This window comes from Monomorium pharaonis, chromosome 3, assembly GCF_013373865.1.
Source record: "Monomorium pharaonis isolate MP-MQ-018 chromosome 3, ASM1337386v2, whole genome shotgun sequence".
NCBI lineage: Eukaryota > Metazoa > Arthropoda > Insecta > Hymenoptera > Formicidae > Monomorium > Monomorium pharaonis.
Genome location: NC_050469.1, coordinates 26,536,269 through 26,554,490, shown reverse-complemented (window position 1 = coordinate 26,554,490; position 18,222 = coordinate 26,536,269). Strand labels below are relative to the sequence as shown.

The following is an 18,222-nucleotide window of genomic DNA, read 5'->3' as shown; positions in this document are numbered from 1 at the left end:
TCCGCGCTACATCCCCCTCCGTGTCACGCGCGCGCCTTGCACTTCGAAAATCATCGGCGGCATATATGTACTCACGTCGGCATGCGTTACTTACAACAAGGGCTGATGCAAATGGCGACCTGGTTTTTCTCTCGAATAGACTACCGCGGCGAAAATGTGTACACCTGTAACGTGATTTCGTCAGGAGGGAATTATCGCGGCGTTCTTTGCGCCACATCTTCGTCGCGTTAAAGTAACGTTTTCCTACACCCTGCGCACTGCATCACCATGAATATTTATGGCGGCGCGACAGGTGCTCGAAAGCGGAATCGAGGCAGCCCGCGCTGTGTGCGGCGCACACATCCGGCCCGGCAGCGATGAGCGCCGAGAAAGGCGACGTGCCCGCCATCGCGTCCCGTTCGTTGCCCCCCCGACCCTAATGGAGCCTTAATGCCGAAACCCTCTCGAGCTTGGTACGACGTAGCCAGCGTAGCGCAGCAGCTCGCCTCGGTTTAATTGTTACCGACGTGCAATTATGACGCGCGGCGGCCGGCGGGTTTGCGTGACGAAAACGGGACGAAGTTAATTTTCGGATGTGGCCGTTTCATTATTATCGCGAACTCTCAGCCGTGTTTCCGCGGTCTTCCTTCTTGTTACCCGCAAGCGCGTCTCGGGGACGCTATTAATTTTCATTATCAAAGGGCAGCGCACCCACACCCAGAGCTTCAGAGCTCTTTCGGGCGTCGAGCGAAATGTCTTTGTTGCAATCTGCCGGTGGAACGAATTATTTAATTCAGATCCACGGAATTGATTCACGTTACGTTGGAGCACTGGTACAATCGCTCGTTTCATTCACAGAAATAATTTGTTACCTTCTCAAACAGCTCTTGAGTCTAAAGATAATCACAAACTTGTATATATCAGATTATTGTTATATTTATTCCAAATATATTTAAAATAAAAAGTAAAAAAAAAGATACAAACAAATTTGTCCTCATAAATAGAATTTGATAACTTACGGATACTGTTTCGCCATAGAAAGCTTGAATAGCTCTTTTAAAATCTGAATGACGAATACGACTGCACAGCTTCGATCATTCGAGTAATCATAAACCCCAGAGTCGTAAGCTGATCTCTGTGCATTGATCTAACCATGAGCTTCTAGGTGTTAATCTGTGCTGCCTACTAATGTTGTACTTGCATTTCCCTGCCCGCCCACCCTTGCCGTGTTGTTGGGGATGCTTGGACTTCCTCTCTGCCCTTACTCACGGCCTACATGTGGTGACGTTACCCGCATCGAGCCCTAATCTCTGTATCGTAATGTTGTAGTTTCGAAAGGTTGCAGGAGAACGTCAACGAGAGGAGCTCAGATGGGAGCGCGACCTGGACCGGAAGAGCAAGTCGAGGGGCGGCTCGCCCGATCGCCATCAAGCCTCTGATAGAGGGAGAGCGACCAGCCCTCAGAGAGTCGTCATGCCGGCCCAGACGGGCGGTAAGGATCATTTTACTCGTTTGTACGAGATATCTGTTGCTCCTTCAGATCGCAGATGTCACATTTCGCGTAACGACCGTATGTTACGATACAATCGAGGAAAATAAGAAATTATATATGTAGCTCGTTTTTCTTTATAATGGAGAAAGTTGGGGTTATGATACGATACTATTATTATTAATGTATTGTAAAACTGGACTTATTTTACTTTAATTTGATAAATTGTCTTTACGGATACGTTTTCAAACTTCTAGACATTTCTTAATTTTAAGAACATATAAAATGCATAAAGATATTTCTGTGAAAATAAATTAAACATATTTTCACGAAAACATTTCTTTAGATCTATAAAAGTCGTTTTATAACTTTGCTATTATAATTGAGCTATTTGCATAACGAGATAGCTAATTAATTCTATCACATTCAGTCAGGCAATATTATTTAAGATCAAAATAAGTTTCAAACATCGTTCTACGTTAACTGCATTCGATCGCGTATTTCAATTTACTTAGCATTTTAAGCTCTGACATCATCTTTCAATTTCCTTGATAAAGCGATCGAGCAGGAAGGCGGTGATCCGGACGACGAGGAGGAACGTCGTCGTCGCGCTCGTCGTGGAGGCGGTACGGTTCGCCGTAAATCTCGTGTGACCAGGCAAAGGTCTTATGACGATGAAATCAAAACGGCCGCGATGGCTGCCGGTGGGGCGCAGCCCACGCATCCTGACACCGGCCTAGGACTTCCGGTTCAATTACCAAGGCGAGCGTCTGCCTACGACGTTTACGCTGTGCCCGGAAGTAGCGGCCTTAACGCAATGGCCATCGCCGCCGCCCAACAGAGAGCCTCCATTTCGGCGCAAGGTACGGTGAATTAATTCATTGACACAAATGAGACATTTATTCTTTGATTTCCAGAAGCTTGCGTTTGTTTTCATTATTGGTTGCATAATTTAATTATTATTTAATAAAGAAATTAAAGGACTCCTAATTGATTTATATCAATGCAAAAAATAAAAAAGTTACGGAAAATGGCGCGGTTAATTTTTAATTAAGTTAATAATTTAATTTTACTATACACACATATATATATATATATATGTATTATACACACGTAATATATAAATACTTAAACTAGAGAAATTTAATCAGACTGAAAATTTTAGTCAAATATCGAAATATTTTCACATAAATCATCTCTTAGAAGTTCTTCCAAAATTACCGGAGATATCTGCATCGATAACCGTGCTACATTACGTATATGTACACACATAATTTCACGTAATTTCTCTCGTTAAAGCGCTATCTTTGACCTCTCCCGGGCTATTCTCAGCAGGAACTTAGCAACCGGCTGTTCGATCCTGGCGAAGGCACCGAAATTTCCAACTCCCTCCTCACTTCCCTCCCGATAGCAACACTAGTAACACGTGCTCCGCCACATATTGCGCGTTTACGAGTTATCGCAACGGCATCCGCGGCAAGTTAGAGATTGCTGCGCTCTAAGGGACCCCAAGGATGGCAAAAGCTGCCGGCTAGGATAATCGAATAGACCTTGTCGAGCAACAGTAACTCTACCCTGTGTGTATTGTTCGTTCTGTTCCATAGCTTCCTCTGTTTCGTCGTAGAAACAATTCGCTCCATTACGCGGATGCGGGCGTCCTGCTCGGTGTTTCGCCATCAAAGGCAACCCAACTTCGGAGGAAATGAATAAGCCGATTTTCGCTAAACATATTTTGACCGAATTTTGATGCTGGCCCCGTCCATTCGCTCGACATTTTCTTCCGCAAGGAATGTTAGTGCATGGTGTGAAAACACGGCTGAAAACTCCCGATTTACAAAATGTTCAAACCGCGACTTCCATTTCAATTAACTTTGCGATCCCGTTCGTGATTTAAATGTCTCCAAACGGTACCTATCGTGTTATTGCGGTTTGCAGGTAAAACTTCATGAAAATTTCACGTAGCGCATCAACAAATTGTTGGTAACCAGTTGTTGAGGGTATCATTAAAATTTCCCGCAGGCAACAGCTTTAAATAGCGACCGCGCGGAACTAGTTTCAGAATTCCCATTTTCATGAATTCAATTGAGCGTCTGTTGGACGTGTGTCGCGTATCCTGAGATACATTTCTATGACCGTGTAACTTCAACACTGCGCGCGCATATTACCTACCAGTCTGCGTGATCGGAAGCACTAAACAAGCATCTCGACTCGACATAGAAATTCCGCTTTTCTCTTTCCTTTCCTCTTTCCTCCCCGTCCCCTCCCTCGTCTTTGCTCTATCGAAAAGCCTTGCACAAGGCGGAACTTGCAGTGAACTTTCCGTGGAAACTATTTCCGATGCGTCACAGAGAAGCGTACGGACGTAACGCGGTTTCAAAGCCATCAGTACTCATGCATGTACGCATTGATCGGCTATTCGGTTGCTTCTAAAATTTCCATTTTGCCGAGCGCAACGTGTTATAGCCTCAATTCGATACTTGGTTTGATGTAACGTGAGTTTCGCCCCTGTCAAGGGGCTGATATTGCACAAAATAATATTGGGTGTACAGTAAAGCAAACCTTGGTCAGCATACCCTAAACTTGAGTTTTGCATAAATCGAGATATCAAGCGAGAAATTCCTTTCTCGAAGTAATTCGTGGACGCTTAAGGGGATGCTGAACCCACCCTGCTTTACCAATTATTTTGATTATTTCCAATTCATTAATCTTTTAATTGTATTTACAGAATCGTCTGTACGTCTGTACTTTAATTGTGGAGAAGGATTTTTAATTCTGTAAATACAATTAAAAGATTAATGAATTGCAAATAATCACAATAATCGGTGAAACAGGACAGCTGCAGCATCCCCTTAAGAAAATGTCTTGTAACATTATTAACACATTACTGTGTTCAAAATAGAATAAACAACTGCACGCAGATAAAATGACATTTTATCGACTATATATATAGCGTCTTTGAATGAAAATTTTATCCTCGTAAAACTTTAATCGACGATTTATTACAAATTCTCACAATTTTTAATATTAGAAAGCCTATAATAATTCAAGTTTGTTCGAGAAGAAAAATTAAAACGATGAGAAATAAGATTTAGTTATCTACTTCTGACCCCGAGATTATATCATTAATTTTTTAAATTCTTTCCTCCCTCTGTATCAATTATAATATCAATTATAATGTTATAGTATCAATTATAATGTTAATATTTCGTTTTTTCCTTCTATCTTCACAGTCACACAAAAATATACCCGTATTCGTGTAAAACCCGTATATATAATGTGACCTACACTTGTTTCTCTATGCAGCCAAGAGCTGAAAACTCCACTTCCTGTGTTAGAGAGAAACAACATTGGCATTCGACCCGCATCGTACTTTGGTGTGAAAACAACCATTTTGACTATTTTATTTCTTTCGAATATATGTTTAACTTTTTTAAAGTCTTTGTGCAGTAACCAGATATTTCAATATTCTACTGATATCGGCTTTTTCACGCGTACTGTTATTTCTCCGACACAAAGAAAGCTAAGAAAATAAATACATAAAATCGATCTCTTTGAATAAAATTGATTATATGTTCGTTTATATATAATAATTACAATATGGTTTTTCTCCAATCATGCACATATTAGTTATTGATAAAAACATTTCTGTGAAAAATATTTCACGGTTGCAGATATAAATATACGATATCGAAACATTTCATCTGTAAAACACTGATTTGTTTCAGTTTTCCGATAGACATATCTATCTATTATAGTTTTAAAATATATTGCATAGCCTGATTTTTGTCTCTCTCTACCAGAGCATTTTATTAAATTCATGCTACTCTTTTATCTTTGTACTAACATAATATCATAAGGGAGATATCAAGGGGGACTTTCTTATTCAAGGCGATTTTACTACAACGGGTCACATTTAATATTTCAAGTGTAATACGGTTGGCCTGAAAACGTCGTTGGTCGTTTGCTTCTTCCGCAGGCACCCGAGAACCTGAAGAACGGCCTCGCAGGTCGTCTTTCCGCGCCGTGAAACCGGTGATGCCATACGACGTCGCGGCCGACGATGAGAAGATGATTAAGCTAGACTCGTCATCTGCACCTGCGGTTGCACCGCCTGTGTCCCAACCTGTTCTTGTACCCGACGAAGAGAGGCGCAATCGACGAAGAGGCTCCCAATTGTAAGTTAACGTTAGCGTTATATCATGAGAATTTATTATGCAAAAGCATGACCGCGGATGTTTCATAACATAGTGTAAGCAAAGTGAAATTTACTTCTTATGAAGAAGTTAAGTCATTCAACTTAACATACTGATAATCTAACTCCAATGCGATTTAACTCAGCGTCTGTTACGTGATAATATGCGGGATTATTTCTCTTCTTATTGTTGTATGTTGAATCTCTATAACCATTGAATAGTTAATGTATTTGAATCCTCCGTACAATATAATATTCAGGGTATATATAAAACCTGTTTCCACCTTTCTATATTTCAAAAATTATTATAAAAAATCGTAAAATGTGTGTTCAATAATTTCGAAGAGCTATTAAACTCCCTTTAAAATCATCTTTAAAAAATATAGTTCCTCGAAATGATTGAACACGTTTCGCGGGTTTTCATAATTTTAAGCTGTTATAGAAACATTGTATAATCTTATGCTTGAGTAAACATAATTATCCATTATATAATGGATACAATGCAATTAATTTTAATTAATTTTAAATAATCGCACTCAATACAAAAAGAACACGGCATATTTAATCTTCTACTACTTTAATTACTTTGAGATTAATGGAATTTCGAACAATCTCCAATAACTCTCTAGCTACCCTGGAAGTTCAAATCATTTCCAGTAACGCATTCATATTTATTACTCCGGGTTTTTTTAGCAGTGGAAATGACGTACGCAATCTGCCAATTTCAATTTCGTACTTCAATTTCGAGCTCCCATACATTGCTTGTTTTTTTTTGACGCCAGAATTTTGATGTCGAGATAGACACTTCGCCCCTATTTCCTCGAAAGTAATTTAAACTTTTACACTTGTCTACGTCGAAACCAAGCTTCTAGTTTTTTGTTTGCAAATTAAGTATTTCTTATTCAATATCAAGCAGTTTTAACTTTTTACCTTTGCACAGGTCCTGTCGAATTTCCTAATCTAAAAAGAATAAAAAAGATTAATGAACGCAATAACTTCTTCAAATAGCACAGGAGAGATTTTACTGTAAATTACATTTTTAAATTAATTTCTAAAAGTAAGTTCTTCCTCTTTCTCTCTAAGAAATTCTCTCAATACACTTCAATTCCACAAAACACCCTTTTTATTTTTCCGAGTTACTATTTCCCTCCAGTTAAGTGTGTTTGAGCTTACAATCGAAACTTTTTTCGTATTGTTACATAATCTGGTTAGTTCTATAATTTTAACAATATAAGTTACTTGCATAAAAAAACATGAAAGTTGAAAATTGAAAAATAAACCAATACATCTCGAAATAAATCGTTAAAATATTTTATTGAATGACGTATCAATATTGCGTAAAGTTTTCAATCCGCAAATGTTAGCGATATTGATTTGATAAAAGAAATAATTGGAAATAGTCACTATCATTTACTATACAAAGTATCTTGAAATTCTACATCCCTACACACGTACACTGCACGCGCTTATCTAGAATATTTCTACTAAAAGACTTTCACATTTTCCATATTGACATTTCTTGACGCGTAAGTCTTGACATCGATCAGTAAAATACGTTCAGATTTCAAAATAAAGTAATATAACAGTGACGTAAAACGAGTCTCAGTCGTTCAATCTACTTCGAGAAAACGATGTAATTACTGCCTAGTGTTTACATCTCATTAAAGCTCGTTTGTGCCAACAAATTTGGATTAAACAAACCGATCTCAGCGATTCTCTATCTGATTTTTTTTTATAGTTTTATTAGTGTGATACGGACAAAGAAAAATTTACTTAGCTAAATTTAGCTCTAAGAGACCTGTCTTAAGTTTCCTTTTTTTAGTGAACGAGTATCGATTCGCAAGCAACGAAAGATTCCAATGTAAAACGAGCATTTCTCTTGTATCCATCGGCGCGGCGAAAATAAGGATCGATTTTCTCGTCCGTGATTTTACCCCTTTTCCGCCACACTATGGCTTACTGATGATTACTTCTTTTCTTTTTTCTTAGCGAACCGACATGTAACGTGTAAACGTTGTAAGCGCATATACGCGCATCGCGAGCAAGAGGTCGAGTGGATCGCAAACAGAGGAGTTTGCTACTAGAGAAATAATTAATACCACCCTATCCCCCCCCCCTCCTCTTCGTTAAGTGTGCGCATTTACTCGCGCGCGAGCATCTGCGGTTCTTGCCAAAGTCGAGTTCGAAACTGTTACAATTTTGGAGAGCTTAATTTTATGCTATATAGAAGGTTACTCGAAAATACAGCACGGCAAGTTTGCGTTATTAACTGTACTGCAGAGGCTTGCGTTTATACGGTACTCAAAATGAGTAATATGAGTTAATACCACGAAGTTGCACACATTTAAAACACTTTTAAATAATGCTATTGTTTGTGTATAAATTATAATTTTTCTTGCACATTTACACATACATGCAAACACATACACGCAATAACAATGTTCTCTACTGCTACTACACGGAAAGAATAATTTTGCTGAAGTATCTAAAAATTCAATTGGATCTGAAAATAATTGTATCGGACTATCAAAATAATTATAAAACGCTCGAACATGATTAGTGCTAATGCAACAAATTTTGAATTCTAACAATCGGCTTGAGCGTCCGTTATAATTATTTTGATAATCCGATAAAATTGTTTTAGGATGTATCTAACTATTATATACATTTTTAGATACTTTAGAAAAATTATTGTTTTTGTTTAATAAATTAATAATGTTAAAAAACCAAACGTACGCTTGCCAAAATCTTAAAAAAAATTTTTTTATATTTACGATTAAAAAAATCACGACTAAAAAACCTTTCAATGCCGATATAAAGCCAATAATCGCGGTCAAAGATTTCTTTACGCATTTTCTATGTGTGAAGGGTCGAAGGGTCGACATCAAGAAAGGCAAGGAAGTGTCATCCCTCGGACAGGTTGTTGCTTATACAAACGAGTTTGGGAATGTTTAGCGGAAGGGTCGTGCGTTGGGTGATATATCGTCCTTGTCAAAATTGGCTTAACCTTCGCGATCCTTCGTCGTCATCGTCTTTCTTCCAACCAAGTAGAAAAGTCCGTAAAAGACGACGAGCTAAAGTCATCAGTCAACGTTATTACCTCGTACAGTCAGGTACCACTAAAAGCTGAAGCTGTTGTATACATCAAATCTTCATATTCAAATCAGTTTTAATACATATTTTAAAGATATTTAAAGATATTAATTACTATATTAGTTACTGGAAATTGCAATGTTATAAAATTTTTCGATAACTTTTTTTATAAATATAACATATAAAAAATTAAATTAATGATAATATTGATTAATATTTCAAAATATCAATCTAATTAAATGAGTTGTAAATTATTATTTCAATTTATTTATCATTATATTGTAAATATTTTTACACCCAATTTCTTTAACGTACATCTTTCTTGCCATATTATTTTTCAAAAATTATGTTTTGTAATTTGTGTTACGTGATGAGGAATTAATTTGTTTGTTTATCGAATGTAATAAGTTGAATCTAGAAGAAAACTGCACTAAAACTACGTCTCGTAATCTAATATGGTAAACAAAGCATATATACATGTTTTCCAAAATATACGGTCTGTTTTTCTTCGCTTTCGAAGAAAAAATAGTCGATTATTCATGATCAACATGTACTATCTTAAAGTGGCACCATTCGTCGACCTCAATTTCAAGGTGCCTCGACAGATTGCTAAATCGGGAGACACGAGAGTGGTTGCTATTAGAATTAAAACAAGTGTGCGGCACTTTACCTTCTGGCTTATGTCAGCTTACATCGGCGAGACGTCGCCCGACAGACGCTGCGACTTTAGAATAGAAGCACACTTGCGCTTTAATGCGACCTTGCTGCGCTACATCGAAATTTGGTCGTGCTTCGAATGCTTGCATCGGGGTGACCGTGCGCCGCACCAACCACGACCTGGGTATCGTCATCATCGGTAAACCGCCGGAAATCAGGGTAAATCGTTCCCGGTAATTCTAGTGAATATCGCACACCTTAACTGACATACTTTCCGTTGCCGCCGGTGAATTTTCAACTCACGCGCGTCTAGTAAAGTTACCTTATCTTTCTCTTGCGGTAACTTCAAAAACTCAGTTCTGCAACAATAAGTCCTGTCTCCTTTGTGTAACGAACGTTTACGTTCTTGGCAAATAATCACTAGTTTATTGACGTTGTCTTTGACTTCATAATATACGGATAAAGATAATAAATTAACAATAAATTTTTATATAGGTTGGTTTATCATGGCAATTATGACTTTTTGAAAGATTGAAGAAACTTGTTTAGCCATTGCTTAGCTAATATTACTCATTTATAGAAAAATATAAAATTGTTAAATCAAGTAAATAATTTTTTTTTTAATGGAGATTTTATGCAAAACATTTAAACATTATAAAAGAAAGTAGTTTAAAATCTTTTTTTTAATTTTAATTACGTAAGTAATTTGCCAAAAGTTTTAAAGAGAAAGAGCGAAAACGGCTTACGTCACATTTTCTTCCTTTTCTCAATAAAACTTAGAAATGTAATAATAAAAGTTTTAATTCTCGCTTACTTATAACCTGTCCGAGCAATTATTGTTTCGACCGCGACATAATTATTTAATTTGTGTAACCTTTTAATTCCTATTTACTTATGGAACTACGATTTAACGTAATTATCGCGTTTCGTTATTCCGCTCTGTGTTCATCCTCCTACGTAACTCGAGTTTTCGTAGAAACTAAAATATCATCGTAACAGCGCAGACGTGAAAACCTGTAATTTATCGCAAAAATTTTTTAACTCTAACAAAAACAAATTTTATATAATTTGCAATAACAAAATTTATGTTACTTGTTTACATAGCAATCAATTTCTGTTATCTACAGTTTCATAAGTTTCTACAAAATAATTTTATAAAACCGAAACAATAAAGTTCAATACATATGAGAAAATATGTTAAACGCGTAGAAATTAATTTTACTTCTTATTATTGACAATATACGTTGATACACTTTAACACAGACTTTATGTTTTTTTGTTATATCACAACTAAGAACTTTACATTTTCTTCAATAAGAAAATAATGTAAACTCGCAAGTAAAACAGGACTTTATTTTTCTATAGACTCTCGACAGAGTCTGTATGTACTAATCGATATCGCCGCGCAGCTCATTCTTATTCAGCGAAACGACCAGGAAAAGCTTTTATTCTGGAGTTCGTGATGGCACTGCGCAATTAAGCGATTCTCCTTCAAAGAGTGGCTATGAGCTGCGATGAAAAGAACGGGAAGAATCTCATAAAGGGATATGATCTTGTAAATTTCCATCTAGCTTCAGCTAACCCTCACAAAACTGAGCAAGTGAGTGTGTGAGTTAGTGAGTGAGTGAGTGAGTAAGTAAATGTGTGTGTGTGTGTGAGATCCTCTTTTAAAGCCGACATGTGACATTCCATTGCATTTGATCGAGAATTTGATATGAATGCAATACGTCTTTCCATTGAAACGAAAAAAAAATTTGATAAAAATCCAACAAGCTTTTACTTCTGTGATCAAATGTCAGAGTCTAAATAATATTTAAGTGTATCTCATTATGCAGTTCACATGCTTGACCTCTTTAATTTCCTTTTTTTTTGCTTACTAATTTTCTTGAACTTTTCTAATTTAAAACTTTTTACATTTTATTATGCCAGTTACATTATCCGTACATTTTCGTAAAAATTTTGTTATTATTATTCACATTCATGTTAATTTATTTGTATCATCCATACACAGCCAGTCTTAATTTTAAAGGATACATATTTGAAATTTAGTTTGCTTGACCTGAGGACACGATTTTACAAACAAGAAAACTTTTGTCTCATTCATGAATTATTTCTACATAGTTATAAATAAAATTTTTCTAAAATTTTAATATAAATTTTGAAATCTGAATTATTTAATCGTATGTAAAAATGGAAAAAACTCTCTCTCTCTCTGTGTGTGTGTGTGTGTGTGTGTGTGTGTGTGTGTGTATGTGTGTGTGTGCGTGCGTGCGTGCGTGCGTGCGTGCGTGCGCGCGCGCGTATATACATATTCTATTAAGCACTAATTATATAGCAATATTATATAGCAACTAATATTAACATCAATATTATAATTTCCTATTCAACAATGTAGCTGTTACGTACAACAATGTGTATATTGCATTTATATTATTAAATGAGAAATAATATTGATGTTATGTTACTGTTAGTGTTTACTAGAATACGTGTGTTTCTCATATCTCAAATTTATGCTCATTTTATTCACACATATTTATATAAACTCTTGCAATTTTTTTCCTGAAAAATACGATGATTAATACCTTTTGTAATGATTATAATAATTATAAAACAAACGATATTAACTGTAAAATAATTGTGTAGAACACGAACTAAAATATCAAGTAGTTCTAAGTACCTTTGTACAAATAAAAGAAAATGGAGAAAATATGTTTAAAGGGAAACTATGTATATGTATATGTGTGCTAGCAAAACATCAAGAAATCTCGTCGTTCTGCACGCAATTTTATCCGTTCGATCGAAAACGCACTTTCTACTCCATCAAAAATACGAGATTCGGCGAGAAAATCAGATGTGAGATCATTCGCAATTTTACACTTTGGATCTACACGATCGAGATGTTTGAAAAAAGACTTTGTCGACGGCTGTTATATTTTGATTTTTTGATTCCCACCGAAATAAACGTCCTGCACGCTCGTGCGTTTAACGCAAGATTTCATCAAAACAATGGTTTCATATTTGAAAGCTTGATTACTCGCGGTAGAAATCGTTTCTTGTCGATACCAGGTGAATTCGCATGACTGAACGCGGTTACAGAAGAAAGAACTATCAATGCAAGATGAAAGGAGATTTATTCTAGCCTTTGATACGGCAATTCCGTCTTTCTAACCGTCGCTATTAATAACAGACTCTTTAATCATTTTCAATCAATTTTTTGATAAAAAATTGATAAAAATAATTTCATTCTAAAATGATCTGACATAGTAAAAAACCATTTGTATGCATTTTAAAGCATTTTTAGCAAGCAAAACTTTATTACAGTAATAAATAGACAAGTTAAATTTGAACAGTGATATTGAATAATCGTTAATCAGGATTGTAAAAATCTACATCTGTTTTACATTTAAGAATAATATAGAATCTATAACACGTTTTTTCTCGTGCCGCCTGTAATAAAGAAAAGAAATTTGGAATTGAGACTCATTTTTTATAACTACATTCAATCGTATTCTAAGGCGGAACGACGATTGCGAGTAAGTATTACAAAAGAGAGATTTAAAATGCGATTACAAACGTCTCGAAAACGATGAAATATAAGAGAGGAACTTACAAAATGCGGAACAAGGAAGTCTTTTAATATCACACTATCGATCCTTTACGTCATATTATATCTAACTTAAAAAAACATAGATAACGCCGATATTTCTTTTTATGTATAGCTACTCCTCTTCTCTTTTCACTTCCTCACAGAACAATTCAATGATCGCGTGCTGCGATCGCGGAGTTATCTCAGAGGATACGGAAACGCTTTTGAGGGGACGAGACTCGTTAAAAGTTGCACGGCTCGTTTGAGATCTATCTCGTTCGCCTCGGCGTTACACCGTTTTCTTCTTCGTGTTTTTGTTATCTCTTTTTTTTTCGGGTCCTCCAACGCTGCGCATAAAAATGCGAGATAAGCCCAGCGCTGCGGGGCGCACGCTGCCACAGCCGTCGGCGGAATTGCAAGTTTCAATTTGCAAGAGAAACGGAAGATGCAGCGAGGCGGTTGCATCAACGTCATGCACGCTATGATATCGTTTGTTTAATGCAGCGCAGCCGCGGGGCTTCCAGACAATAGTTTGTAACCGGCTTGCAACCGACTTATGAATTTCTATTTATTCTGCGAAACGGTCCCACTTTTAACTTTTCCGGGTTAAAAGTGGAACGATGGAAACGCGGTAGGAACGCAATGCCTACATTCCTTCGATTCATGCTTGAAGATATCTTTTGTAGTTATTGCACCAGCCCAAAAGGATGTCGTGAAATTGTAACTGACTTCTTTACAAGAACAAGTTCCGACAGTCGAGCGGTCACGTTTTCTTGATAATATGGCTTTAAAGGAAATTCTGTTAAAAAGGTTCCACCAAATCTTCACGATATAAATAAATCATCCAATACAACTTCTCAATTTTTAATAAATTTCAATGGAGGTTTTGACATTAATACTACTTTCCAACATTTAAGAATTTAAGGACTTTGAAAGTTACAAGTAGAGGAGAAAGTGGTATAAAAGTACCATCTTCATTTACATTCTGTATAATAACTTTGTTAATAATTAATATTTTAAATTGAGAAGTTATCGATTATGTTTGAAGCGCTTAAAGTAGTTATTCCATGTTTATAATTCACATTATGGATTGTTAATACTACAGTCTATATGCAAAAAGATGTATACCGTACATACATTTACATATATAATATTGTTTTAAATAAGTATATAATTTTATAACAAAACACTGTTTTTTTAAACCAAACCAATTTTTTTGAATTTATTTTCACAAAGAAGAAGCAGAGAGATACCACATTGTTACTCTTGTTTCTCTTCAATCTGTTATGCAATGTCTTCATTTTTATATTTACAAAATAATATTATCTTTTTCTCTATGTATAGTTTCAATTATAAAATAATAATCAATAAATAAATATAAATGTGAGTTTAAAATTGATGTACAGATAAATGTGATATGTTAACAGCTCCAGTCTTTATAAATTTATATTTCTAAAGTGCAAAAAATAAATATTTATTCATATTTCTTTATTTATTCTTTAGCTAGTTTGCAGCAAATGTTTTCTCTTATTCTAACTATCGCTTGAATTTATTCTTTACACGGTAAATTTTTGACACAATTACGTCGACAGCTTTCAATATGTTCATATAGATACCAAACTATACGTAGTACATCGATATTTTGATGCTTTTTTTAGCATATGTATTTACACTAAACGTCACATTTTAGATTTAATAATAAATAAATCGAGTCTTTTTGAAAAGCCTATATCTTTGCAGAACAAATTTTTTTAAATTTCAATTTCTGAAAAAATATTTTCACACACACACACACACACACACGCGCGCGCGCCAATAAAACAATATTAAATCAAAATATTTACGTGTAAAATATAAATAATCTACATCACGTATAAACATTATGTAAATTACGTTTTACGTGTCATCTATGTAAATAATAACTCATAAATCACAGAAGAGTCAAATTTTATCAGAAATAGTGAAAATTATATTCCGTTTTTTAAATTTTTAATATAATGTTTTTATTTCATTAATACTAAAATCAAATATATTAACAATTTTATAACCTAAATACTTTTTCTCTATTGAGTTATCCAATTTATGATAATTTACATTTCTCGTTTGTCTATACATAAAAAAAAAGATTCATGTCCGTAAACAATACGTTAATAATTCATGTAGATTAATCTTGAAATTTACAACATAATCCTGCATTAAACATTTAATTTAATGCACATTATGCTGCATTATCAGACGTGAACAAAATATTACTCTAATTAAAAAATTTTCGATAAATTATTTTAAAAAGTTAAAAAAAATCACAAAAATATCAGAGAAACTGGTTCATATGGTTTAATCCCAAATTTTTTATATTGCATAAAAATCGTGTAGATATTGTTTCGGGGTGAAGTCAGATTTGCATATTTAGTGTTAAATTTCCAACGAAATTCAGCACGGAGCTATCGGTTGCTTTCGTGGGGGATAAGGTGGTGGTTATAGCGGTTAGGTCTACTTTATGAATCTCAAGCGTAAGCTTCCTTAGCCTTTATGGTGCAGAATTAGGACGGTAATTTGTGTCCATGGCATCACACCAACGTGGGCGGGTAAATTTATTGCATGCCCGGTGATGCTCATCGTGCTGCGAGAAGTTTAACACGATTGCGACTACGTTTGAAAGTCTCGTTACAAAGTGAAAAATACTTCGTTTTCGTTTCGCAAAAATGTCAGTGGAGTGACTACATTTTTTAATATTCTTTTCAGTCGCTTTTTCCATTGTGAAAAAATTTAATTTAGCAGTTAACTGTTTTGTGTTGAAAGTTAGAAACATCTGATAAATTAAAGCGCGCAAAATTACACAACTACAAAGTCCAATTTTTTTTGTTACGTTTGCAAGAGTTTCTTTTTCTTCATTACATATGTTATTCAAATAATATATATAATAAATACTAAAATATTTAACATTTAATAAATTGGTTATAATAATGCGACACATTTAAATCAAATTTATTTTAAAATTACCTAAGTTTTCTATTTTTACAAATTCATATATTTTAATCTTATCAGTTAAAATTAACCCACATAAAGTAATCTACTTAAAGTGTCAATTAAATATTCAAAACAAAATATTTAAACTAATATAAAAGATACAAAATAAGTAATACAGTACTATTTAATATCGTTGGAATTTATGCACCTGTTAAAGATTAATTTTAAGATAATATAGTCAATATATGTATACATGTATATGATATAGTGATTTTACATATATAGTGATATTTATAATATTTCTCCGCGGTTTATTAACGTAACTTTAACCGAGAAAGCTGAAAGTCGATATTGGATGTAACATTTTTCGAGCTTTGCCCCGAGCGTTGGCTAAATTATTAAATTTGTCTTGGCTATTCCGAGATAGTTTCGCAATAATAAAACTCGCTTCAACGTGGGCAGTCAATATCAATTTTGTGGCTTAACCCACGAGGATCCGAATCCACCTAATCCGCATAATGGTTATAATCGGTCGTTTAAAATCGGCTTAAGTCCGTATGCTCGTAGTTATAAGAGTCTTTAGTGGTTTTCAAAATGGTTTTTAATAGATCAAGTAGTTCGCTGATATTTTCTCATTTTGTTAATGAATAATTAATAATTAAAGATAAATTTGTTTATTAATAAATAATTAATAATAATTAAATATTAATAAAAAATCTTAAAGAAAGTAATTAAAAATATTGTGCTTGAAACCTATAAATCAAATAAATTCGATTCAATAATGTCCATCAAATAAATGCCTTAGCTGTCTCATTTTAATTGTTTCTATTAAATATTAATTAATTACAATTAATTAATTACAGTTATCTCTAAATCCCTTTTCTTAAAATAACAAATCTTTCTTAATTTCATAAGTCTTATAAAAATATTTATATTAATATTGTTTTTTTTTCCAAGATTTCGCTAATATTACATTGATCTTTTATGTGTTATTTTAGACCCGACATAAACGCGATAAGAGCGTTAACTTCGGCTCAACCAGGAGCGGCAAAAGGTGCCCCTGCAGCGGCAGTTAGCAGAGTTGCAGCTGAAGAACGCGAATTGCCTAGGCAGGGAAGTCTGGTCGACGGGGAAGGCATCAAAATCGTTATTCATGATGTCGATAGTGATCTTGGTAAGTCTTACCACAAGAATATTTCCGAAATAATGAATGTATGTGTTAATCTTTATCTCTGCATTACTACTTTTTTATTTACTGCAGTCTTTAATATTTTCTATATCCTTTGCTCAAAAAATATAATTTATTTTTAAGTCCTTAAATTCGAAACGCATTGTAAAATGATTTTTACATATTTGTATAATATGCAGTGATTATCTATCTCCTATAAATAGATTTCTTTTATTATTAGATTATAAGTAAGGGATTATAGGTAAGGGTACGTAAGGCTTATCTTGTCGTGAGTTATTTCAAGCCTTATTAAAGAAACAGAAATGTTTTGCTAGGCTGCATTCAGAGTATCACCCGATATCAGAGTATCACCATGTATCATCATTCTTATTGTTCAACATTAAATGAGAATAAAATGATACATGAGAATACTCGGACGATATTTCTAACGCAGCCTTATGAGTGTAAATGTTAGCGTTATATAAAAAAAAGAGATACAAGCAAGACAAATGTGTTTGATCGATCGAGCTACAGGCTTGTCGGAACGGTAATTCAATTCCACGGATAACATCCGTTTCAGTTAACCCCGAGATTTTGTCCTGCCAGTGGTGGAAATCCCGTTAATTAGTAAGCGGGAATTTAATTTCGTAGGTCACCGTAGATCCGCGCTTTCTCGTTCGAGAGAGGTCCAAAGTGCCGAGCTCAAATGTCGATTACTTTACAGGAAATAACGAAACGGTTCGTGTCTTTCCATAGGATAACCCGACATTTATGATAATTGTTGTGCAATACCCAATTTCAGCACGATTGAATATTGACATCGGTTTGCATAAAGTTCACGCGCGACTTACTTTTAATAAAATCACTCTTTTGCATAGAAATGGCATTACAATACATACCCAAGATCGATAACTTGCATGACAATATGACGAAAGAATCATCTCCGCCGATCTGTAAATAAACATATATAAAGATTACTTTCGCAAAAATAATATATTCTCTCTCAAATAATAGCTTCTAATATTAATACACTTCAGTCAATTAATTAAAATTTATATAATACATCTTCTCAACGAGATTTTAAATCTATC

General features: G+C 34.6%; 1 protein-coding gene across 5 annotated transcripts in view; it reads left to right on the top strand.

Annotated features, from left to right (window-relative positions):
* Window positions 1–18,222, top strand: part of LOC105840044 (regulating synaptic membrane exocytosis protein 2) — a 162,922-nt gene that overhangs the window by 79,830 nt on the left and 64,870 nt on the right. For 4 of the 5 annotated variants that reach the window (XR_003625753.2, XM_012686768.3, XM_012686770.3 and 1 more), the window contains exons 7-10: window positions 1,309–1,471; window positions 2,026–2,331; window positions 5,445–5,643; window positions 16,962–17,137. Coding sequence is in view for 4 of the 5 variants with exons in the window: in XM_012686768.3 (XP_012542222.1) it covers window positions 1,309–1,471; window positions 2,026–2,331; window positions 5,445–5,643; window positions 16,962–17,137 (844 nt within the window). In the remaining variant the exon portion in view is untranslated. The remainder of the gene's footprint in view (window positions 1–1,308; window positions 1,472–2,025; window positions 2,332–5,444; window positions 5,644–16,961; window positions 17,138–18,222) is intronic. The other variant, XM_012686769.3, reaches the window with a different exon arrangement.